This window comes from Cetorhinus maximus, chromosome 23 (genome assembly GCF_964194155.1).
Source record: "Cetorhinus maximus chromosome 23, sCetMax3.hap1.1, whole genome shotgun sequence".
Classification (NCBI taxonomy): Eukaryota; Metazoa; Chordata; class Chondrichthyes; order Lamniformes; family Cetorhinidae; genus Cetorhinus; species Cetorhinus maximus.
Genome location: NC_135901.1, coordinates 42956868 through 42983617, shown reverse-complemented (window position 1 = coordinate 42983617; position 26750 = coordinate 42956868). Strand labels below are relative to the sequence as shown.

General features: G+C 45.1%; 1 protein-coding gene across 1 annotated transcript; it reads left to right on the top strand.

Annotated features, from left to right (window-relative positions):
• The first annotated feature begins 9517 nt into the window (after positions 1-9517).
• LOC144698503 (uncharacterized) lies at positions 9518-11719 on the top strand. The gene is made up of 2 exons (XM_078570441.1): positions 9518-11047; positions 11216-11719. The coding sequence occupies exons 1-2, from the start codon at positions 9518-9520 to the stop codon at positions 11717-11719; spliced, it is 2034 nt and encodes a 677-aa protein (XP_078426567.1).
• Positions 11720-26750: the final 15031 nt, after the last annotated feature.

Genomic DNA, 26750 nt, shown 5'->3' with positions numbered 1-26750 from the left:
ACAAGAGTAACAGCCACTTTCTAAATCTTTTCACTGGATGTGTTTATTTCATTTTAAATCCTGCTGATTGGAAAATGGCTGAAATAGAGTTTTATGAATAACAGCTTGGAACCATGTTCCTCTCTCCCACTGCAGTACTGATCCTTCCAATGTAAAAACATTCAGGGGCAATGATGAGTTTGACACTCCGATTCGCTCCATGTCCACATTATTAGATGCATCCAGATGCACTGGAGAAGGTGCAAGAAAGATTTACAGGAGTGATGCCAGAACTGAAAACTTATAACATTCAACAACGATTGAACTGATTAAACAGGTTTTCTCTAGAAAATAGGGTGAGGGATGACCTGATCGAAGCCTTTAATATTAGAAAAGGATTTGGAAAATGGCTCAACTTGCACATATACAAGAATAAATAACAGTTAGTCACCAATAAATCCAATGTCCAATTTAGATGCAACGTATTGAACCAGAGATAAAAGCAGAAAATGATGGAAATACTCAGCATATCTGGGAATTGCTGTGGATTGAGGGCCAGAGTTATGTTTTCAGGACTGTACACTGATTCAGTACAGTTCCGCTGAAGAGTCACAGACCCAAAATGAAAAATATGTCTCTCTCGCCACAGACACTACCAGACCAGTTTAGAATTCCAAAATGTTCTGTCTTTATTTTAGATTTACAGCATCACTTTTCCCTATTCCTTAGATTAGAGTGCAGAACTCATTCCCAGAAGGATTTGAGATCCAGGTCTGAGCTGGACACTCCAAGGTAAAGTCACACAGTGAAAATATCATTCACCAGCTGAATGTGAAAATGGATTCATTTGATCATCTGATTAGTTAACACAGAGCAGTCACTTCTGATGGAGGAAATTCAGGTACTTCATGCGTGTAAAGGCTTTCACTCAGTTTGGCTACCTGCTAAAGATTCAGCTTTAAAAGTTCAAAGTATTTAATCCACAATAGGCACATTCTTACTGACAAGACGGAGTTTAAATGTTCAGTGTATGGAAGGAAAAATCACTCTTCACCTCACTTGGTAAGAATCCAGTGAAATGACATCTAACTGTAAGGGTTTGTTCTGTTGCTAATTACACCCAGGATAGAAGTATGGTGGAAGCCCGTGATATTTGTTGTATCAATTGATTTAATAATGTTATATCTTGGCCCTAAATCTTCAGTCATCATCGGATCATAAAAAATAATTTTAGATGCAACAACATCGGCTTCCAATGGCGGATTTGTCACCCAGCATTCAGAGCGGGACAGAATGTGCCCTATCCAGAGCCCAGGGTAATGCGCATGCGCTTTTCGGGATGTAGTTGGCACCTGCGCATTGCGGTCTCCTGTCTGAGCATGCACAGTTCTGTCTTGTGACAGGAGCCGCAGAGAGTGGGTGAGAAAATGGCGACTGGAGCAGAATAACAGAGTAAGTGGGTGCACGAGAGGGATGGAGACAGTGGAGTGGTTAGGGAGGCTTCATAAACACTTGGTGCAGCCCGCAGAGCCTTAATCAGAAACTACAGGCCCCACGTTTACAGCGAAAAGACTGGCAATGGCTGGGTCTCTCCATCTGCTCGGCCCGTGGCAACGGGTGTGCAGCAGGGCGCATGCGCGGTCTCCATGGTCCAGGTAGCAGGAGGAGAGAATGTTGTGCATTTCTATCCTGGGCTGACAGGGATGGATTTCGGAAACTCCTTTTACAGGGGGTCAGAAGGGGAGGATTTACACAAAACAAACTCTTCTCAATTTTTATCCTGGACTGACAGTAATGGATTTTTCATAATCTCCTTTTTACAGGATGTTAAATGGGAAGGATTTGCAGGTGGGGAAACTCAAACTAAACATCACATCAAGATCTGACAGAGTTACTCGATTCCTCAGGAGCTGGATGTGATCGGCCTCTGAGTGTAAGCACTGAGTTCTAGATCATTACCACTCACTGTAATTTTTTTCCTCACATCCCCCTGTAACTCTTTGTCTGTAATCCTTTTATGATCAGCTGATCATCATTATCTAACTTAACTCAATCTACCATAAACTTGTACACCTCCGTCAAATCTCCTCTCAATCTTCTTTACTCCAAGGTGAACAACCCCAGTTTCTCCAACCAAACCTCGCAACTAAAATCCCTCATCCCTTACCCATTCTGTTAAATCACCTCTGCCCCCTCTCAAGGACCCTCACATCCTTCATAAGATGTGGTGATCACTGGTTTGTACAGACCCAGATGTTCTGTATCCGTGTCTGTGACGTCATCACACATCAACAATTACATGGTGACATCATCACACATCGACGATTACACTGTGACATCATCACACATCAACAATTTGACGGTGACATCACCTCACTCCCAGGATATTTCCTCAACTGGAAGATTTTTCTCTGACTCCAGTGCTTCTGATATCTTTCGAGCTGCAGGCTCCAGTACGTAAGAAATAGAAGCAGGAGTAGGCCATTTGGCCCCTCAATTCTGCCCTGCTATTCATGGCTGACCTGCCCCAAGCCTCAACTCCTCTTTCATGCCAGCTCCTCATAGCCCTCAACTCCCCAATGTTTCAAAGGTCTATCTACCGCCTCTTTAAATACTTTCAGTGATCTAGCCTCCACAACTCTCTGGGAGAGAAAATTCCAGACATTTACTACCCTCTGAGAGAAGAAATTCCTTTGCATCTCAGTTTTAAATGAGTGCCCCCTTATTCTGTAACTATGCCCACTAGTTCGAGATTCCCCCACTAGTGGAAACATCTTCTCTACATTAACCTGTCAAGCCCCCTCAGAATCTTGTACGTTTCAATAAGATCACCCCTCATTCTTCTAAACTCTAATGAATAAAAGCTTCACCTCTTTAGCCGTTCTTGATAAGTCAATCCCTTCACTCCAGGAATCGGCATGGTGAATCTTTTTTGAACTGCCTCCAATGTCAGTGTACTCTTTCTTAAATACGAGGACCAAACCTGTACATAGTACCCCAGGTGCGGCTTCACCAACACCCTGTACAGTTGTAACAAGACTTCCCTATTTCTAAGCTCCAACCCCCAAGCAATACAGGCCAAAATTCCATTTGCTGCACCTGCATGCTAACTTTTGTGTTTCATGCACAAGAACACCCAGATCCTTCCGTGCTGCACTTTTTCTGGAGTTTCTCTCCATTCAACTAATAATCTGTTTTTTTATTCTTCCTACCAAAGCGCATGACCTCACACTCTCCTACGTTACACTCCATCTGCCAAGTTTTTGCCCACTCATTCAACCTATCAACATCACTTTGCAGATTCCTTATGTCCTCATCACAACATGCCCTCTCACCTATTTTTGTATCATCAGCAAATTTGGATATATTACACTCTGCACCCCCTCGCCCCTCCTCCAAGTCATCAATATAGATAGCAAATAATTGAGTCCCTTGGACTGATCCTTGTGGCACTCCACTAATTATATCTTTCTGATCTGAAAAACGTCCATTAATCCCGACTCTCTGTCTTCTGTGTGGTAACCATTCCTGAATCCATGCTAACACGTTACCCCCAATACAGTGAGCTCCTATCTTATGCAATAACCTTTTATGTGGCACCTTATCGAATGCTTTCTGGAAATCCAAATGCAGTACATTTACCAGTTCACCTTTATCAACTCTGCTTGTTATTATCCTCAAAGAACTCTAGCAATTTTGTCAAACATGATTTCCCTTTCACAAAACCATGCTGACTTTGTTTGAATGCATTAAGCTTTTCTAAACATTCTGCTATTTCTTCCTTTATAATGGACTCTTGTATTTCCCCAACGACACATATTAGGCTGACCAGCCTTTAGGTTTCTGCTTTTTGTCTCCTTCCCTCCTTGAACAGGGGCGTCACATTAGCGGTTTTACAATCTGCTGGGACCCTCCCGGAATCCAGTGAGCTCTGGAATATTTCAACCAATGCCTCCACTATCTCTGCAGACACTGCCTTCAAAACCCTTGGATGCAGGTCATCAGGCCCTGGTGACCTGTCTGCCTTTAGTCCCATTAGTTTGTCAGAATCTTTGTCCCTCGTTATAGGGGCAGTTATTTCCTCCCATTAGCTCCTTGCTTATCTGATATCTTTGAGCTGTTTATAGTGTCCTCCACTGTGAAGACCAATGCAAAGTATTTAAATTATCTGCCATTTCCCTGTTGCCCATTATCAATTGTCCAGTCGCATTCTCCAAGGGTCCCACACTCAGGTTAGCCACTCCCCTTTTTATATACCAGTAGAAGCTCTTGCTGTTTGTTTTTATTTTGTTTGCCAATTTACTTTCATAATCAATTTTCTCCCTCTTAATTAGCTTTTTGGTCATCCGCTGCTGGTTCCTAAAAGTATCCCAATCCTCTGGCCTACCACAAGTTTTCGCTGCTTTGTATGTCTTAGTTTTTGATTGGATACTCTCCTTGACCACCTTTGTTAACCACGGGTGGTTGGTCCTGCTCATCGAGACCTTGTTTTAGACCGGGATAAATTTCTGCTGAGTGTTATTAAATATCTGCTTAAACGCCTCCCACTGCTCATCCACTGACCTTTCCTTTAGTCTATTTTCCCAGCCCGCTTTAGACAACCCTTCATTCATACTTGTGTAATTGCCCTTATTTAAGTTGAGGACACTGGTTTGAGATTTGAGTTGCTGATCCTCAAACTGAATTTGAAATTGTACCATGTTGTGACCGCTACCCCCTAGAGGATCATTAACTACGATATCTCTTATCAATCCTACCTCATTACACATTACTAGATCTAAGCTAGCCTGTTCCCAAGTAAGTTCTGCAACTTATTGATCTAAGTAACAATCCCTGATGCGCTCCATAAATTTGCCTTCCATGTTACCCCTATCACCCTGATTTGTCCAGTCAATATGCAGATTAAAATCACCCATGACAATTGTAGCACCCTTCTTACACGCCACTGTAACTTCCCAATTTATACTCTGTCCTACAGTGAGGAAACTCTTTGAGGGCCTGTAGATGACTCTCACCCATGACATCTTCCCCTTGCTATTCCTTATTTTCACCCAAACTGATTCCACACTACGATCTATTGCACCTATACCACTGTTCACCACCGCACTGATACCTCCCTTTATTAACAAAGCTACCCCACATCCTTTCCCTTTTTTCCTATTATTCTGGAATGTCGAATACCCTTGAATATTGAGTTCCCAGCCTTGGTCACCTTGGAACCACGTCTCTGTAATAGTTATCAAGTCAAATTCATTTATTTCTATTTGTGCTGTGAACTCATCTATCTTGTTACAAATGCTGTGTGCATTCAGATAAAGAGCCTGAAGCTTTGACTTTTTACCATTATTACTCATTCTGGTTCTAATTTTTGCTGCACACTTCTGCATATATTTTCAGCCCCTTCCTGTCACACTTTGATTATCATTCGCCTCTTCACTCCCGTCCACCTCTGCTCTCTTGTTTCTTTTTGATTTTTTAAACTTCCCTTCAAATGAACCTCTCCCCCACTGATTAGTTTAAAGTCCTATCTTCCACCCTAGTTATATGATTCGCCAGGACACTGGTCCCAGCATGGTTCAAATGAAGCCCACAGCAACAGTCTCTCCTTCCCCTGTACTGGTGCCGGTGCCCCATACATCAGAACCCATTTCCCCCACACCAATCTTTGAGTCACACATTTACCTCTCTAATCTTATTTACCCTCTGCCAATTTGCACATGGTTCAGGTAGTAATCCGGAGGTTATTGACTTTGTGGTTCTGCTTTTTAATCTAGCCCTGAGCTACTCATAGTCCCTCAGCAGAACCTCTTTCCTAGTCCTACCTATGTCATTGGTACATACGTGGACCATGACAACAGATCCTTCCCCTCCCATTCCAAGTTCCTCTCCAGCCCAGAAGAGATGCCCTTAACCTTGGCACCAGGTAGGCAACACAGCCTTCGGGACCCTCTGCCTTTGCTGCAGAGAACAGTATTTATTCCCTTAACTATGCTATCCCTTATTACTACTACATTTCTCTTTTCTCCCCCCACTTGAATGGTGCTCTGTACCATGGTGCTGTGGTCAGTTCGCTCACCTTCCCTGCAGCCTGTGCCTTCGTCCACACCGGGAGCAAGAACTTCATTTCTATTGCACAAGGGCACTGGCTGAGGCTCCTCCAAAGCGAAATTCTGGATCTCCATACCTGCCTCACTCCCAGTCACACCCTCCTGTCCCTGACCGTGATCCAAATTTGATGTGTTTAATCTAAGGGGTGTGACTGCCTCCTGAATCACAGTATCCAGGTAACTCTCCCCCTCCCTGATGTGCCGAAGTGTCCACAGCTCGGACTCCAGCTCATCACCTCTGAGCCAAAGTTTCTCGAGCAGCAACACTTGCTGCAGATGTGGTCACCATGGATCTCACCAGCGTCCACCAGCTCCCACATACTACAGCTGCCCCAGATCGCCTGCGCAGCCATCTCTATTCTATTTATTTAATTCATTTGGACGTTAAATATTTTAAAAGTGAATTTCTTAACTGTACTCTTCAACTGTAATAACGTCTCCTGATTTAAACCACTTGACAAATCAATAGAAATGTGGAAGAGATACCCACCATGTACAAATACTTTGATGTCACATTTCGGCTCTGATCGGTTGAAGGGACTCTCTGCCACCGCTGCCTTTCTCACTCAGGTCCGCTCTCGTTATGGGCTCTCTCTCTCCCTCCCTCCGAACTCTTCGCTGCTTTATGGGCTCTCTCTCTCTGAACTCTGCGCTACTCTCTGGGCTCTCTCTCTTTCCGAACACCACACTGCTTAATGGGCTCTTTCTCTCCAGTTCTGGTGAAGAGTCACACTCGAATTGAAACGCTAACTATATTCCTCTCTGCAGATGCTGTCAGACCTGCTGAGTTATTCCAGCTGTTTTTGTTTTTGTTTCAGATTTCCAGCATCCACAGTATTTTGCTGTTACCTCTCTCTCCGAATTCTGGCAACTTTATGGGCTCTCTCTCTGCTGCTTTATGGGCTCTCTCTCTCTCAACTCCACACTGCTTTATAGTCTCTCTCTCTCCAAACTCCACACTGCTTTATGGGCTCTCTCTCTCTCTGAGCTCAGTGCTCCTTTCTGGGCTCTCTCTCTCCGAACTCAGCGCTGCTTTATGGACTATCTCTCTCTGAACTCAATGCTGCTTTATGGACTCTCTCTCTCTCTCTCTGAACTCTGCGCTGCTTTGTGGACTCTCTCAGCAAATATTGCCAACCCCCAGTTGCCTGTAAAGAAGATGATGTTGACTTTCCAGAAGCCCTGCAGTCCGCAATGCTGTTAGGTAAGGAGTTACAGGTTAGTCACCCAGTATTGATGAAGGAAGAGTGATATATGTCCAAATCAACAACAGTTTGTATTTGTATCGCGCCTTTTGTGTAGTAGAACATTCCAAAGTGTTTCACAGGAGTTTTCACAGAATCACAGTGCAGAAGAGGCCCTTCGGCCCATCGAATCTGCACCGACACATGAGAAACATCTGACCTACCTACCTAATCCCATTTACCAGCACTTGGCCCATAGCCTTGAATGTTATGATGTGTCATGTGCTCATCCAGGTACTTTTTAAAGGACGTGAGGCAACACTCCTCCACCACCCTCCCAGGCAGTGCATTCCAGACCGTCACCACCCTCTGGGTAAAAAGGTTTTTCCTCACATCCCTCCTAAACCACCTGCCCCTCACCTTGAACTTATGCCCCCTTGTAACTGACCCTTCAACTAAGGGGAACAGCTGCTCCCTATCCACCCTGTCCATGCCCCTCATAATCTTGTACACCTTGATCAGGTTGCCCCTTCAGTCTTCTCTGCTCCAACGAAAACAACCCAAGTCTATCCAATCTCTCCTCATAACTTAAATATTTCATCCCAGGCAACATCCTGGTGAACCTCCTCTGCACCCCCTCCAATGCAATCACATCCTTCCTAAAATGTGGTGACCAGAACAGCACACAGTTCTCCAGCCATGCCTCACCAAGGTTCTATACAACTCCAACATGACCTCCCTACTTTTGTAATCTATGCTTCGATTGATAGAGGCAAGTGTCCCAAATGCCTTTTTCACCACCATACTAACATGCCCCTCTGCCTTCAGAGATCTATGGACACACACGCCAAGGTCCCTTTGTTCCTCAGAACTTCCTAGTGTCATGCCGTTAATTGAATAATTCCTTGTCAAAATACTACTTCCAAACTGCATCACCTCAGACTTTTCAAGGTTAAATTCCATCTGCCACTTATCTGCCCATTCTGTCTATATCTTTCTGTAGCCCAAGACACTCAACCTCACTGTTAACCACCCAGACAATCTTTGTGTCATCCGCAAACTTACTAATCGTACCCCCCATATAGTCATCTATGTCGTTTATATAAATGAAGAATAATAGGGGACCCAGCACAGATCCCTGTGGTACGCCACTGGACACTGGCTTCCAGTCACTAAACCATCCTTCTATCATCACCCTCTGTCTCCTACAAATAAGCCAATCTTGCATCCACCTTATCAAATTACCCTGTATCCCATGTCCATTTGCCTTCTTTATAAGTTTTATGAAGAAACATTTGACACTGACCTACATGAAGAGACATCAGGGCTGATGAACAAACTCTTGGTGAAAGTGGTAGATTTTAAGGAATATCTTCAAGCAGGAAAGTGAGGTGGGGAACTTTAGGGAGGAAATTCCAGAGCTTATGGCCTTGGCAGCTGAACAGGGAGGCACCAAAGTGGAACAATTAAAATCAGGAATGACTGGAGGCCAGAACGAGTGGAGCACAGAAACCTTGCAGGGTTGTGAGGCTGGGGGAGATTACCGAGATGGGGCAGGTGACACCATAGAGGGATTTGAAGACAAGGATGAGAATTTGAAAATTTAATTGCTTCTTAACGAGGTACCTTTGTAGGTCGGTGAGCACAGGGGTGATGGGTGAACAAGACTTGGTGTGAGTAAGCACACCGGCAGCAGAGTTTTGGATGACCTCAAGATTACAGGGAGGCTGAATATGGGAGGCCAGCCGGGAGTGCGTTAGGAAAGTTAAGTCTAGAAGTAACGAAGGAATGGATGAGAGTTTCAGCAGCAGATGAGCTGAGACTGGGGTGGAGTCAGGCGATGTTACTGAGGTGGAAATAGGCGGTCTTGCTGATGATGTGGATATGTGGTTGGAAGCTCACCTTGGTGTGAAATATTTCACCATGGTTGTGAACAGTCTGGTTCAGCTTCAGACAGTTGTCAGGGAGATGGATGGAGTCAGTGACGAGGAAGTGGAGTTTGCAGCAGGGACTGAAGACAATAACAATCCAGCGGTTTTCATGGTCACTTTTTCCTCGTGCCGGCCCCACAAATTCCCAGATTCATTCAGCTCAATTTCACAACCTGCCTTTGTGTTTTTGTGGATTCTCTCTCACTCCCTTTTTTTCTGTTTTAAATCAATTTCACAGAGTATTAGAAGGGGAGGATTTGCAGTCAGGAAACTGAAACCAAACATCACAGGATCTGACGGAGTCGCCCGATTAAACATGGAAGGAAGAAGCACCGTTCACAGTGGGGAGAAACTGTACACATGTTCTGTGTGTGGACGAGGCTTCAGCCAATCATCTGTCCTGTCGAAACACAAGTGCAGTCACACTAGGGGGAAAGTGTTCACCTGTTCTGAGTGTGGGAAGGGATTCTCTCAGTCATCCACCCTACTCATACACCAGCGAATTCATACTGGGGAGAGGCCATTTACCTGCCCTCTGTGTGGGAAAGGATTCATTAATTCAACCAACCTACTGACACACCAACGAGTTCACACTGGGGAGAGGCCATTCACCTGCTCAGAGTGTGGGAAGGGATTCATTAATTCAACCAACCTGATGAGACACCAAAGAGTTCACATGGGGGAGAGGCCATTCACCTGCTCTGAGTGTGGGAAGGGATTCACTCAATTATCCCACCTACTGAGACACCAGCAGGTTCACACTGGGGAGAGGCCATTCACCTGCTCTGAGTGTGGGAAGGGATTCACTCAATTATCCCACTTGCTGAGACACCATCGAGTTCACACTGGGGAGAAACCATTCAGCTGCTCAGAGTGTGAGAAGGTATTTACTCAGTCAAATGACCTTCTGAGACACCAGCGTGTTCACACTAGCGAGAGACCATTCCTCTGCTCTGAGTGTGGGGTTGGATTCACTCAGTCATCCACTCTGCTGAGACACCAGCGAGTTCACACTGGGGACAGGCCATTCAGCTGCTCTGTGTGTGGGAAGGGATTCACTCAGTCATGCAATTTATTGGATCACCAACGAGTTCATACTGGGGAGAGGCCTTTCAGCTGCTCTGTGATTGGGAAGGGATTCACTCAGGCATCCAGCCGGCAGAGACACCGACGAGTGCACACTGAGAAAGGTCTGTTCACCTGCTCCGAGCCTGGGGAGGGATTCACTCAGTCATCCAACCCACAGAGACACCAGCAAATTCACACTGAGGAAACTCCATTCACCTGCTCCGAGCCTGGGGAGGGATTCATTCAGGGATCCAACCCACAGAGACACCAGGAAGATGACACTGAGGAAACTCCATTCACCTGCCCTGAGGCTGGGGAAGGATTCACTCAGGGATCCAACCCACAGAGACACCAGGAAGATGACACTGAGGAAACTCCATTCACCTGCTCCGAGCCCGGGGAGGGATTCACTCAGGGATCCAATCCACAGAGACACCAGGAAGGTGACACTGAGGAAACTCCATTCACCTGCCCTGAGGCTGGGGAGGGATTCACTCAGGGATCCAATCCACAGAGACACCAGGAAGATGACACTGAGGAAACTCCATTCACCTGCCCTGAGCCTGGGGAGGGATTCACTCAGCAACCCAACCAACAGAGACACCAGGAAGATGACACTGAGAAAAGTCAATTCACCTGCCCAGAGGCTGGGGAGGGATTCACTCAGGGATCCAACCCACACAGACACCAGCGAGTGCACATTGGCAAGCAGCCATTCACCTGCTCTGAGTATGGAAAGGGATTCACTGAGTTACCAAATCTGCTGACACACCAGCGAGTTCACACCGGGGAGAGGCCGTTCACCTGCACTGAGTGTGAAAAGGGATTTATTAGTTCAACCAACTTTCTGAGGCATCAGCGAGTTCACACTGGGGAGAGGCCATTCGCCTGCTCTGAGTGTAGGAAGGCGTTCACTCAGTCATCCCACCTGATGAGACACCAGCGAGTTCACACAGGGAAGAAGCTGTTCACCTGCTCTGAGTGTGGGAAGGGATTCACTCAGTCATCACACCTGATGAGACACCAGCGAGTTCACACTGGAGAGAGGCCATTCAGCTGCTCCAAGTGTGGGAAGAGATTCACTCAGTCATCCACCCTGATGAGACATGGGCGCACTCACACTGGAGAGAGACCATTCACCTGCTCTGAGTGCGGTGTTAGATTCACTCAGTCATCCACCCTGCAGAGACACCAGCGAGTTCACACTGGCGAGCGGCCATTCACCTGCTCTGAGTGTGGGAAGGGATTCACTCAGTCAAGCAATTTATTGGATCACCGGCGAATTCACACTGGGGAGAGGCCATTTATCTGCTCCATCTGTGGGAAGGGATTTTCTCATTCATCCAGCCGGCAGAGACACCAGCGAATTCACACAGAGGAATGTCCGTTCACCTGCACCGAGTCTGGGGAGGAATTCACTCAGTCATCCAACCCACAGACACAACAATGAGTTCACACAGTGGAGAGCTTGTACACCTGCTCCCAGAGAGGGAAGAGATGTCCTCAGTCACCCAACCTGTTTCAGACACAACCGTGAGTTCGCTTTTGGGCAAGGCTTTTTAAATGCCCAGTTTCTAGGAAGTGCTATATAAATTCCAGGGATCTGACGTTCCATCTACATGTTCACACTGATGAGAGACCATTCAGGTGCTCTCACTGCAGGACTGTGTGCTCTCACTGCAGGACTGTGTCCAGGATATTATGTCATTGTACACCAGGCAGTTCACAATGGGGAGAGGCCATTCACCTCCCCAAATGTGGGAAGGGATCTGTTTATTTATCCCATCTGCTGGAGCACCAACGAGTTTATAAGTAACTACAGTGATGAGATTTTGCTGTTAATCACATCCAAGACTGAACATGTTCATTGGAGGCTGTTTCTGCTGATGTTAATAAACTCCAGCTCAATTGAAGTGGTTAATATTGTGGATTAAAGTCAAATAAGTCAGCTTTGTGTTAAGTCTTTAACAGTGTGTCAAGTCTTTTTAATATCTCCAACACAAGTTAGTTCCTTTTGATGGACTCTTCCTCACCCCTGTCTCCTCCATCCTCATTTCCAACAAGTGTGAAGAGCTCATGGAGCTTCTTTGTCACTAAGATTGAGACAATCTGATCAGCTGCCTCTGCTTCATCCCGACACTATTATATTTTCAAGAGAAAGTACCTCTGATCGTCCCTCTTGTCTGAGCCCTGAACCCACATCTTCCTCCCGTTTCTCTCCCATCTCCCCTCATGCCCTCTCAGTGCTCATCTTGCCAATGAGACCCACCACATGCTCATGAAGGGATGAATGGCCTCCCTCTGTGCTAAAACAATCTGTCATTGACCCTGTTACTGCTAAATTGCTTCTCACCCAAGTTCCCCTTGTAAGTTGCCATAGTTATGTCTCTTCAGGTGTTCTCTTGCATACTTTTAAATCTTTAAAATATAAAGCTAGGGGAATAATTGTGCTTTGGTCTGTCACAGACTTATTATGAATATATAAACGTATGAGTTGGTGGCATAGTGGTATTGTGACTGATCAGTTTTCCAGAGACCCAGGGTAATGCTTTGGGGACCCAGCAGATCCCACCATGGTGGCAGATGGTGAAATTTGAATTCAGTAAAAACCTGGAATTAAAAGTCTGATGATGATCGTGAAACCATTGCCGATTGTCATAAAAACCCATCTGGTTCATTAATGTCCTTTATGGAAGAAAATCTGCTGGTCTTGCCCGGTCTGGCCTACAAGTGACTCCAGGCCCACAGCAGTGTGGTTGACCCTTAAATGCCCTCTGAACAAGGGCAATTAGGGATGGGAAATAAATGCTGGCCTAGGCAGCGATGCCCACACCCCATGATCGAATGAAAAAAGGAATTAGTAGAAGTAGGCCATTCTGCCCCTCAATCCTGCTCCACCATTCAATAAGATCATGGCTGACCTGCTTGTGTTTTGAATTCCACATTCCCATCTAACCTCCGATAATCTTTGATTCCCTTGCCTAATGAGCATCTATTTACCTCTGCCTTAAAAAATATTAAATGACCCCACCTCCATCGCCTTCTGAGGCAAAGAGTTGCAAAGTTGTACAACCCTCTGAGGCAAAATAAAAATCTCCTCATCTCTGTCCTAAAAGGGTGACCCCTAATTTTAAAATAGTTCCCCCTAGTTCTGAACTCCCCCGCAAGAGTAAACACCCTTTCCTTATCCACCTTGTCAAGGCAATTTAGGATCTTATATACTTCAATCAAATCACCGTCATTCCTCTAAACTCCAGTAGAAATAAGCCCAGTCTATCTAACCTTCCATTATAAGACAACTGGTGAATCCCAGGTAGCAATCCAGTAAACCTCCTCTTAACTACCTTCAATGCATTTATATCCTTCCTTAAATAAGAAGACCAAAACTGCACACAGTATTCACAATATTTGAGATGCGGTCTCACCAATGTCCTCGAAAACTGAAGCATAACATCCTCACTTCTATGTTCAATTCCTCTTGTAATAAAGGATAGTGTTCCATTAGCCAAGTTGATTGCTTGCTGTACCTGCATACTAATGTTTAGTGATTTATGCACAAGAACACCTAGATCCCTCTGGACCTGGGAATTTTGCAGTTGTTCTCCATTTAAGTAGTACTCTGCTTTTTGTTCTTCCTGCCAAAGTGAACAATTTCACATTTTCCCACATTGTCCTCCATCTGCCATATTTTTACCTACTCAGTCAACCTATCAATATTCATCTGCAAACTCCTTTTGTCTTCTTCACAACATACTTTCCTACCTATGTTTGTGTCCTCTGTAAATTTAGATACCATGCAATCGCTCCCCTCATCTAAGTCATTGACGTAAATTGTAAAAAGTTGAATCCCCAGCACAGACTCCTGCGGGACTCCACTCGTCACATCCTGCCAATCAGGCAAAGACCCACTTATGCATACACTCTGTTTTCTGCCAGCCAGACAAACTTCTTTACAGGCTAATATGTTACCCCCTACACCATGAGGTTTTATTTTTCACAATAACCTTTGATGTGGCACCTTATCAAATGCTTTCTGGAAATCCAAGTAGAGTACATTTTCACGTAACCCTCTATCCACTGCACATGCCACTCCTTCAAAGAACTCTAATAAATTGGTTAAGCATGATTTCCCTTTCATAATACCATGCTGACTCTTCCTGATTACCTTGAACTTTTCTAAGTGCCCAGCTATAACCTCTCTAATGATCGATGTTAACACCTTCCCCATCATTGACATCAAGCTAACTGGCCTGTGGTTTGCTGTTTTCTGCCCCCTCCCTGCTTGAATAGAGGGGTTATATTTGCTCCTTTCCAGTCTGATGGAGCCAGGCCAGAATCTAGGGTATTTTGAAAATTTAACACCAACGCTAAACTACAAACTCATTTAGCCACCTCTTTTAAGATCCTAGGCTGAAGTCATCAGGATCCGGAGACTTGTCAGCCCAGAGCTCCATCAGTTTGCTCAGTACTGTTTCTCCAGTGATTGTAATTTCACCACGTTCCCCTCTCCCCTCAACCTCCCGATTTACAGCTATTCCTGGAACGTTTTTATATCCTCTATAGTGAAGTTATAAGCAAAATATTTGTTAATTTCACCTGCCATTTCCATAGTATCTACAATTATGTCCTCATTCCCACTCTCTAGAGGATCAACACTCACTTTACCTACTCTTTCCCTGTTTAAATACCTATAGAAACTTTTGCTATCAGATTTTTTAAAAATCTCGCTAGGTTTCTCACGGGACGAGTTGCAATTTATGCACGAGAACACGTAGATCCCTCTGCAGCGAGGAATTCTGCAGTCGTTCTCTAATCCCTATGCTGACATTCTGTCCATTCACCCTCACTTCCCAAGATCCTGATAAAGAGTAACTCTCGTGGCGGCCGGATAACCCACAATCCCGTGTGCCTCAGAAACCGCTCTATCTGCCGCGGGTTGTCCGGGTGAATGGCGCATGCTCGGAGCCTCCTGCTCTCTTTGCTTGAGGTTGGAGCTGGAGAGAAGCCGGAAGCGGCGGATTGTGAGAGTGGAGAATGTTCATTGGTTCAGATTCGGCTCTGTGGCCGCACTGGGGATTTGTAAACCCCGCCCACCGACACTGACCTCTCACCTTACAGCTCACAATGCCCGGCTGATTGACGGCAACTACGCACCAATAGGAAGAAGGGGGCGGAACATGAGGACCAGCGAGAGAGGATGGCCTTTCAACCAATTGGAGTAAATGAGGGGCGGTACCAGAGTGGGAGTGAAGCATGCGCAGTGCTTACTCGCGCGATGGAGAGACGCTTCTTTCTCGGATCTGCAATCGGTAACCTGCCATGGTGACCTGTCTGCAGTGAAGAACTTGTTTGAGTTTGTAACTCAGACTAAACTTCTCTAACGCATAATGCACATCAGATCAGACATTTTACCTAAATGTATTTTAGTGATGTTATGGCAATATCTCTAAAACTTACGGGTGATTCAGAGATACAAACATTTAAAAGTGGGAGGACAAGTTGATAAAGTGTTTAAGAAGCACAAGGGGTCCGAAGTTTTACAACTCAGGCTGCAGAGTGAAATGGGCAGAGGTCAAGTAAACATATTCAAATCATCGGCGAGGCTGCAGTTAGAATGTTGGGTCAGGTTTTGGGGATCTTACACCAGGAACCATGGAGAGGATGCAGAGGAGATTCACTGATATGAATCCAGGGAAGAGAGGCTTTAATTATCAGGAGGTGATTCGAGAGACTGGGTCTCTTTTCATTAGAACAAAGGGTCATTGGAGATCTGAGGGAGGGGTTCAAAATCCCATCAGGTGAATGAGGGAAAACTATTTCCACTAGTCTGTGAGTCAGTAACTGGAGGACATCAAATTCAAATCAGCGCATTACAGCCAATGACGTTCTGTTGAAGTGTAGGCACTACTGCAATGTAGGAAAAGTAAGAGTCAAATTGTACAGAGCAAGATCCCATAAATAGAAATGTGATACAGAGTAAAGCTCCCTCTCCACTGTCCCCATCAATCACTCCCAGGACAGGTACAGCACAGGGTTAGATACAGAGTAGATCTCCCACTACACTGTCCCCATCAAATACTCGCAGGACAGGTACAGCATGGGGTCATACACAGAGTAAAGCTCCCTCTACACTGCCCCCATCAAACGCCCCAGGGCAGGTACAGCATGGGGTTAGATACAGAGTAAAGCTCCCTCTACACTGTCCTATCAAACACTCGCAGGACAGGTACAGCACGGGGTCATATACAGAGAAAATCTCCATCTACCCTGTCCATTTTAAACACTCCCAGGGAAAGTATAACACGTGTTTAGATACAAGTAGAGCTCCCTCTACACTGTCCTCAGTAAACACACATTGGACAGGTACAGCACGGGGTTAGATACAGAGTAAAGCTCCCTTTACACTGTCCCCGTCAAACACTCCCAGGACAGGTACAGCACGGGGTTAGATACAGAGTAAAGCTCCCTGTACACTGTCCTCATCAAACACTCCCAGGACAGATACAGCACGGGGTTAGATACAGAGTAAAGCTCCATCTACACTGTCCCATTAAAACAGCATTACATCAGATATAGTGTGGATAGGGTAGGGATAAACAGTCCCTCTACTCTGTCCCCATCAAACAGTCCCGGGACAGTTGGACAGATGAGCTCCTGATATCTTCCCTGGATCCCCAGACCAGCAGAGTCTCTCTGGAAGATATGAAGAGCGGACTTCTCAATGAGAGTAACCGAACATATGAGAATGGAAATAATCCAGAGTAATGATGGGCTGTTAGTCTTGGCTCAGTGGTTGGATTCTCATCTCTGGGTCAGGAGGCTGTGGGTTTAAATCCACATCCAGAAACAGGAGCATAAAATTCAGGTAGATATTCCGATGCAGTACTGAAGCAGAACAGCACTGCCATAGTCCCATCTCTCAGATCAGACCTTTAACTATTGCGCATCTGCCCCCTCAGTTGGGTGTAAAATTTCCCATGATGTTACTATGAAGATCAGGGGAGTTCTCCCTGGTGAACTGCCTCATATTTATCCCTCAATAAACATTGCTGAACAGGTATTCTAGTCAGAATCACATTTCTATTTGTGGGATCATGTTGTGCATAATTTGAATACTGCATTTCCTACATTACAACAGAGCCTACACTTCAAAAGAACTTCATTGGCTGTAAAGCCCTTTGGGACATCCTGAAGTCGTGAAAGACGCTTTATAGATACCCAAATCTGCCCTTAACAAAGGAGAAAAGGTCCAAACATGGAACAGTCAGTAACAGGACATCAATCAGTTTCCAATTATCTAAGAGAAATCATGGACTCGAGCACTGCGTGTTTGACACAAAGCTGATTTATTTAAACTTCATCCAGAATATTAAACTCCAGCCCATTTACAGGCATTAGTAACATCAACTGAAAGAAACTCCAACTGTCAGAGTGAATATGGTTCAGTCCTGGATGTAATTGACAGCAGAATTCAACCCCTGCAATCACTTGTCAACTCGTTGGTGTCTCAGCAGGTGAGACGAATGAGTGAATCTCTTCCCATACTCGAATCAGCTGAATGGCCTCTCTCCAGTGTGAGTTCTCTGGTGTTTCAGCAAGTTAGATGACTGAGTGAATCTCTTTCCACATTCGGAGCAGGTGAACGGTCTCTCCCCAGTGTGACAGCGCTGATGTATCAGCAGGGTGGATGAACGAGTGAATCCCTTCCCACACTTGTAGCAGGTGAATGGGCTCTCTCCAGTGTGAACTCGCTGGTGTGTCAGCAGATGGTATAACTGAGAGTGTACGTTTCCATTGTCATAGCAGGTGAATGGTCTCTCCTTGGTGTGAGTTATCTGATGTTTCTGTAGGTTGGATGACTGAGTGAATCCGTTCCCACACATGGAACAGATGAACGGTCTCTCCCCAGTGTGACGACGTCGATGGATGTGTAACTGAATCCTTTCCCACAGTCCCCAAATTTCAATGGTTTCCCCATGTGGTGGGTGTCCCTGTGTCTCTCCAGGTTGGATGATCAGTTGAATCCTTGTCCACATACAGAACTCATGTGCACCTTTTCCCAGCTGTGAATGATGAGATGTTTTATTCAGATGGTGTAACAGGTTAAAGCTCTTTCCACAGGCAGTTCACTAGGACACTCTCACTCGAGTGTGTGTGTCTCGGTGCTTTTCCAGTCACCCTGATGTTTGAAATCTTTTCCCAGAGACAAACATTTCTCCTTCCAGATTCAAATGCCAATTATATTCGGGTCCTGATAAATCGAGTGGCTGTCAGATCTCGATGTGATGTTTTGATTTGAGTTTCCCGTCTGTAAATCCTCCCTTCAAAAATCCTGTATAAAGAGTTTACAAAAGCCATCACTGTAAATACAGGAAATAAATTCAGAACAGAAAATTCTAGTTTCTTTGAGATATTGTTTTCCCTCTCATTCTCCCAATAATGTGGCCAATCAAACTGAAAGAAGCCCAAATCAGCAACAAATTCTCAACAAAAGCAAAGGGAACTTTCCTAACTAAACCAGAATGTTTTTTCCAGTGTCTATGAGACACTCTGTACCCTGAGGTGCCCACTGGATGTGGGAGGTATCGAATGTATCGGTGGACACTGCAAGTTCCCTCACCGGGGACACCCGGGCATGGACAGGACCACGGAAGAGAGGTTGGCAGCCAGTGTGACCACCCCCATGTGTGTCAGCCATCCTGGATCGACAAATTCCTGTTTTAACCAGATCCATGAACAGTTGGAGGAGAAGACTCTCTGACTTATCCATTCCACTCCACACTGGGCAGCCAAAGATTAAGAGCATGGGGCTGAAGTGTAACAAAAGGTTGAGAATGATCCCCTTCAGGCAACCTCTCCCCTTAATATATACATGGCTCATCGACTCCTCTCGGCTGCAAACATCACCTGCAGCCTGCGAATGGGTGAAGCTGCTTAAAAACCTGTTGTTCAATTGTAGGATTCGCCCGAGCACTGGGACCAGATTGGGAACAGGGACGGTGAAGCCCCGCCCCCTTCGCGTCACCAAGATGACCGCACATGAGCTCTAATCCCTGCTGGTGGCCGCAGTTAAACTGGGTCTGGACCCGGGGAAAAGACCCGGAGCTAAAAACCCAGGTTGCAGGTCTATATTCGGGGTTCTAGACCTTCACGGAATGTTTAGAAACCCTCCCAGTCCAACCGTCGCCTCCATCCCTCCCCATCCTCAGTGGCTGTAAATGTTACCGAGGAGCTTCTCTCCCCATTGCCGTCACTGACAATGCGCATGCTCAAACGGTATCCTGCATTGCGCCTGCACAACACACATTGGTGTGGATAGGGGACATTCATTATCGCCTGGGATTCTGGGTATTCACACCGCCATTGAATATCCCATTGGTAAATTGTCATTTTTAGCTACGATGTGGAGGTTGGGGCAGTGAGACACTTAATTCAATTAGCAAACAAATTATACAGAAACGTAAATGTATAGAAAATCCATTATCCAACAGAAAGAAGGGGAGTGGCAATTGTCCATCTAAGTATCGTAACTAGATACTTAATGAGGGGAAAATCATTCTCTGTATCTTTATCGAACATTGACATGCAAAGAGGGAAAGGAATGATCCTTAAACACATTGTCTATTTGATACAGAACTGTCTGAAACTCATTATAGACGCTCCATGAAACCAAAATAGTGACAAACATTAAACTGTTGAAAAAGAATTTGTCAGCTGGTGGAATCTAAATTCAATGAATAAATCTTGAATTGAAAGCTGGTCTCAGTAAGGGTGACCATGAAACCATTGTTGATTTTTGCAAAAACGCACCTGGCTCACGAATATCCTTAAGGGAAGGAAATCTATCATCCTTACCTAGTCTGGCCTACATGTGACTCCAGAACTACAGAAATGTGGTTGACCCTTAATCGCACTCTGAAAAGGTATGGCAAGCCACTTGCTTCAAGGGCAGTTGAGGATGGGAAACAAATGCTGGTCTTGTCAGCGCTACACACATCCCATGAATCTTATCTCCCTGGAAAAGGAAATGGAATGGAAGGAAAACAATCCCAACTCCACATAACCTAACTGAAGTTCCTCATCTCTCGTGAACATTTTCTGATCCCTAAAGTGAGGTGCTCAGAATTGGACACAATACTGCAGTTGGGGCCAAGCCAGTGTTTTATTCAGGTTTATTCTAACTTGGTTGTTTTTGTATTTTATTCCCCTATTCTTAAAGCGCAGGATTCCACGTGCTATATTCACTGATTTCTCAGTCTGCCCTGCCATCTTCAATGATTTGTGCACATATAGCTCCAGGTTCCTCTGCTCCTACACCCTTTAACAATTGTATCATTTGTTTTTTATTGTCTCTCCTCGTTCTACCTACCAAAATAAATCACTTCACACCCCTCTAAGTTAACTTTTATCAGCCACCTGTCTGCCCATTCCTTCATCTTTTCTATGTCCTCTTGAAGTTTCTCACTACCCTCCTCACTGGAAACACAAGTTGAAAATTTGGTTTCGTTTTCAAATTTTGAAATTTTGCCCTGCACACACAAGCCAAGGTCATTAACATATATCAAGAAATCAGCGGTCTTAACACTGACTCCTTGTGATCCCACTGCATACTTTTCCTCAATCTGAAAAACAACCGCTCACCATGCGTTTTGTTTCCTCTCACGCAGCCAATGCTGCCTCTGCCCAATGGACTTTAACTTTGCTGACAAGCCTGTTACTTGTCGCTGTATCAAACGCCTTTTAGAAGTTCATGTGCACTCAACCATGTTACCCTCATCAACATTCTCTGTTGCCTTATCAAAAAACACAAGCAATTTAGTTCAACGCGATTTATCCTGAACAAATCCATGCTGACATTAATTAACCCACAATTGTAGAAGTGGCTTAATTTTGACCTGAATTCCAGCTTCTAAATGCTTTCCATGTAGAGGTTAAACTGACTGGTTTGTCGGTGCTGGGCTGATCCTTCCATTTATGATTTGTACGGAATTAATATTAGTGCCAGGAAGTGTGAAGGAAACGAGATAAGTGCTGAAATTGCATCTGAATTTAAAGACATTGATAACTGATAAACAGCTCAATAATTAATCAGATTTCAAGGCATAACGTAGAGATAACAAATTAATTTATGAATAAATGATTTGAATTATTAATAATGTCAGGCAGAATGCTTGGAATGGAAAAACGAACAATACTGCGATACTTAAAATCTGAAATGAAAACAGTAAAAACTGGATACACTAGTCAGGCCTGGAATAATCTGTGGAGAGAAAAACAATTAAAGTTTCAGGTCTGTAACCCAGTGAAAAGGGGGAGGTAGAAGAAGGAAAGGTCTATGAAAGGTACAGGGTGGGAGAGATTAGCTGACAAAAGGTTTCATGACGTAACATCAAAAGGAGTGGTAATGGGGCCATTAAAAACACAAAAGCTGTTTCTAGATTAGGTGTGAATGGCACGATAACAACAGTCTGAATGCAATGTGAAGAAAATGAGAGAAATCAGAAAGGAAAACAAGGACTCAAAGAAACAAAAAACAAACGAGGGCAAAGAAAGTTTTGATTCCCGAAGTCTGTAAAGTGTCTCCCTTTGACGTGCTAATGAACTGTTACATTTCTATATATTCTCAGTTCAGATGAAAGGTCACAGTTGTCATGTTAACTCTGTTTCTCTCTCCACAGATTAACGACTGACCTGCTGAGGAATTCCAGCATTTTCAGTTTCATGTCGGGATTGTAGACTGTGAGGGGTGGAAAGATAGAGATTGTCCCAAATTAATTTGCCACATCGACAACAGAAGTCTCGGTCTCATTGGAGTATTTCAGCCTCATTGGAGTTTCCTGGTTTTTGGGTCTGGGCAATAAAGTTCATTGTTTTATATTAGGGTCGGACGGCGGGATAATGTTCACTGTTTTATATTCGGGTCTGGGGGATAATGTTCACTGTTTTATAATTAGGTCTCCGGGGATAAAGTTCATTGTTTTATATTCGGGTCTGGGGATAATGTTCACTGTTTTATATTCGGGTCTGGGGGATAATTTTCACTGTTTTATATTCGGGTCTGGGGGATAATGTTCACTGTTTTATATTCGGGTTTGGAGGATAATGTTCACTGTTTTATATTCGGGTCTGGGGGATAATGTTCACTGTTTTATATTCGGGTCTGGGGTATAATGTTCACTGTTTTATATTTAGGTCTGGGGGATAATGTTTACTGTTTTATATTCGGGTCTGGGCATAATGTTCACTGTTTTATACTTGGGTCTGGGGGATAATGTTGACTGTTTTATATTCGGGTCTGGGGGGAATAATGTTCACTGTTTTATATTCGGGTCTGGGGGATAATGTTCTCTGTTTTATATTCGTGTCTGGGGGATAATGTTCACTGTTTTATATTCGAGTCTGCGGGGATAATATTCACTGTTTTATATTCGGGTCTGTGGGGATAATGTTTACTGTTTTACATACTGGTCTAGTGCAGATTAAAATGAGGAGCTGCTTCAGCTGAGGACAAAAACTGCATTTTATGTTCTGCATTTAAACAAAATAATCTATCCTGTTGTGAGGGACAAAATTTTTTAGTTTTGCTGGATTCAGTTAAGGCGAGTCTGAAGCTAAATCCTGCAATTCTGTAAATTCAAACTGTAACCAGGCAAGCAGAAAGCTGCTGATGGTTAAAGGGGCCGGGGTGGTGGTGGGGGGAGGTGTCCGGAGGACGTCTGACACACACTGCACAGGATGAGCAAGGGAAAGGGGAGGAATTTCTTGGTTAAACAGGGACCCAGGGACAAAAGCAGAAAGTGGGAATCACTTTGAATGGAGCAGCGGGATAGAGACAAATCAGAGAGTCATAGAATGGTTGCAGCAAAGAAGGAGGCAGTTCAGCCCGTTGTGTTTGTGTTAGCCCCCTGAAGGGACAATTTACCTAATGCCACGTCCCTGCCTTTGCCCCATAGCCCTGCAATTAACAAGTCTTACACAAGACTTCTATGAAACAAGATGTTTACGCGAAGTGGTAGCAGAAAAAAAGAAAAGCAACTTGTTTACAGAGTGAATAGTGAGTGGGGTACAGCATAATGTACCTGTGCAGGTCAGTGAGGATCCCCAAGTTCCATCAGCCGTCTGCATGCAGTGTGTAGAGGGCCCTGGGGGAGGGGAGAATGGAACCAATTGGGACACAGCAGGAGGTCACCCCTCCCCCACTGTCCTGGTCACACCAACGACTCACTTTGGACAGTCCCACACCTGGGCCGTGGGGGGTCAAGATGCAGGAAGCTGCAAGTTGGGAGGTTGAGCTGTGAACTGGGCGGAGTTGGGGGGTTTGAGTGACAGGTCTGGGGCTATATCAGAGCAGGCACAGTCACTGCTCCCCCTTTCCTCGTGGATGTTTCACTGGAGTCGTGTTGGTGAGTGTTTCCAAACTCTGTCTCACTATCCCGGGAATGAAGGTGGATTGGAGATTGCTGTGAATGTTAGATTATATTTTTTCTCCTCAATCTTCCCGCTTCTGCCACTCCCGGTTTCAGGCTGCAGGTTCCGGTGACTCTGGGTGCGGGACGGTTGTTAGTCCCGGCCCTGGTGTGGGTGCGCAAGCGCAGATGCGCGGCTTATTGTACTAAATAATGGCAGGTGATCGTACCCAGGATGCTCCACGAGGCAGAATACGGTCTATCTCCTTCAGTAGGGACCCAACCCACCCTCATTCCACTATCTTGAAATTATTTTTTCAACTTATCCGTAGAGTCTGCGAGTCTGTTCGTCCTCCTGTATTTTGCTGCAGTTCTTCACCTCCTTGACTCTCACGGCGGCATAGTTGCCACCTGCCGAATGTGGCAGCCGACCTTCGATCAGGAAATTAACAACTTTTAGATAGAGCGGTTTCCGGAGCGCATAGCATTGTGGGAACGTTGCCCGCCATTAGTCCATGGCAGTCGCCGCGAATTTTCGTGGAGTCTGAAGACAGGTCAGCGACCTGGGCCCCAACTTATGTTTCGTAATCGGCTCATGCTGTCTGACCTGTTGGATATAAAACATTTTATCTCAAGGGAGGTAGATCCTGGGGGAGATCAGATTGACAAACGGACACTGTCCATTCAATTTAAGAGCGTTCTTTTAGTCACAAGTATTTCCACGGTGCACTTTTATCGGAGATTTTTTTGTTAACTCCATTCTTGGGATTTGGGTGTCACCAACAAGACCAGCAGATATTGTCAATCCCCAATTGTCTGTTGGTCAGGTGTTGGTGGGCCTTCTTCCTGAACCGCTGCTGTCACTCTGGTGAAGGTGCTCCCACAATGCTGTTTGGTAAGGAGTTACAGGATTTTCACTGAGCGATGATAAATGGTCAAGTCAACAACAACAAGGTGCATTTATGTAGCACACTGATTAGAATAAAACGTTCCAAAGTATTTCGCTGGAATATTATACTGGAATATTTAACACTGAAGCACATGAGGAGATATCAGGGCAAATGATCAATAGCCTTATCAAAGAGGTAGGATTTTAAGAGAGCCTTAAAGGATGAGAGAGAGAAGCAGAGATGTCTAAGTAGGGAATTACAGAGCTTATGGCCCGGGCAGCTGAAGGTTCGGTCACCAATGGTGAGTCAATTAAAATCAGGAATGCTCAACAGGCCTGAATTAGGTGAGCCCAGATATTTGGGGGGGATGTAGATGGGAGGATATTATAGCGATAGTGAGGGACGAGACCATTGAAGGATTTGAAAACAAGGATGAGAATTTGAACATTGAGGTGCCGCTTAGTGGGGCACCTATGTAGCACAATAAGCACAGAGGTGTTGGATGATCGAGACTTACTGCGAGTAAAGGCACGGGACGCAGAGTTTTAAGTGACCCCCATCGTTTCTGTGGCAGGCTCGGAATGGTCCAGTTTGATGGTAACTGAATTGATGACTTTCAGCAGCAGATGAGCTGAGGCAGGAGTGAAGTTACTGAGGTGGAAAGAGATGGTATTCATGATACATAGTCAGAAGCTTAGCTTGGGGTGAAAATATGACACCAAGATTGTGAACAGTCTGGTTCAGCCTCGTAAGTTGCAAGAGAGATGGATGGTATTGTTAGTTAGGGAGTGGAGTTCGTAGCAGGGACTGAAGACAATGACTTCAGTCTTCCCAGTATTTAAATGGAGGAAATTCCTGTTCATCCAATACTGGATGTCAGACAAGCCAGGACAATGTGTGACTTGGAGGTGATTCACATGTTACGCTGGTCCTTCTAGGGTGTGGAGGATGAGGGATTGGGATCTGCCAAAGTTCTGGTAGAGTTGAGTGGGCCCAGACTGGGTGGAAGGTTCCCTTCCCAGAAGGACATTAGTGAACCAGTTGGGTATTTGTGACAATGCAGCAGCTTTCATGGTCACTTTTTCCTAGTGCCGGTCCCACACATTCAGCTCAATTTCACAACCTGCCTTTGTGTTTTTGTGGGTTCTCTCTCACTCCCTTTTGCCTGTTTTAAACTATTTTCACAGAGTTTGCAGTCTGGAATCTCAAACCCAACATAACATCAGGATCTGATGGTGTCGCCCAATTTATCGTAACCCACATATCATCGGATTTTAAATATGGAAGTTAAGAGCCTTGTTCACAGTGGGGAGAAACCGTACACGTGCTCTGTGTATGGACAAGGCTTCAGCCAATCAAATGCCCTGTCGAACCACGGCCACAGTCACACTGGAGAGAATCCATGGAAATGTGGGGACTGTGGGAAGGGATTCAATTACCCATCCCAGCTGGAAATTCATCAGTGTACAAGCACTGGAGAGAGGTCACTCACATGTTCTGATTCATACAACCAGCTGAGACACCAGCGAGTTCACACTGGGGAGAGGCCATTCACCTGCTCCGAGTGTGGGAAGGGATTCACTCAGTCAACCAGCCTGCTGAGACACCAGCAAGTTCACACTGGGGAGAGACCATTTACCTGCTCTGTGTGTAAAAAGAGATTTACTTATTCATTCTCCCCACTGAAGCATCAGCGAGTTCACACTGGGGAAAGACCGTTTACCTGCATTGTGTGTAAAAAGGGATTTTCTGATTCATCCAACTGACTGAGACACCAGCGAGTTCACACTGGGGAGAGACCATTTACCTGTTCTGATTGTGGGAAGGGATTCAATCAGTCATTCTATCTACTTAGACCAGCGGTTTCATACTGGGGAGAGACCATTTACCTGTTCCGAGTGTGGGAAGGGATTCACTCAGTCATTCCATCTTTTACAACACCAGCGAGTTCACACCAGGGAAAGACCATTCACCTGCTCCGAGTGTGGGAAGGGATTCGTACGCTTATCAAGTCTACTGAGACACCAGCGAGTTCACAAGTAACTGCTCTTGTTGGATTTAGTTGCCAATGATATTTTTGTCCGAAGCATATTCATTGAAGTGTGTTTCTGCTGATGTTAATAAACTCCAAATAAATCAGTTTTGCGTTGAACACAGTGTGTTGAGTCGTTTTGATATTTCTAAC

What these genes read in the sequence shown, in the direction of transcription:
- LOC144698503 (XM_078570441.1), top strand. Translation starts at nt 9,518, where the DNA reads ATGGAAGGAAGAAGCACCGTTCACAGTGGGGAGAAACTGTACACATGT. An exon ending in ATCTGCTGACACACCAGCGA is followed by an intron (nt 11,048 to 11,215) that starts GTTCACACCGGG and finishes AGACACCAGCGA; the next exon opens with GTTCACACAGGGAAGAAGCT.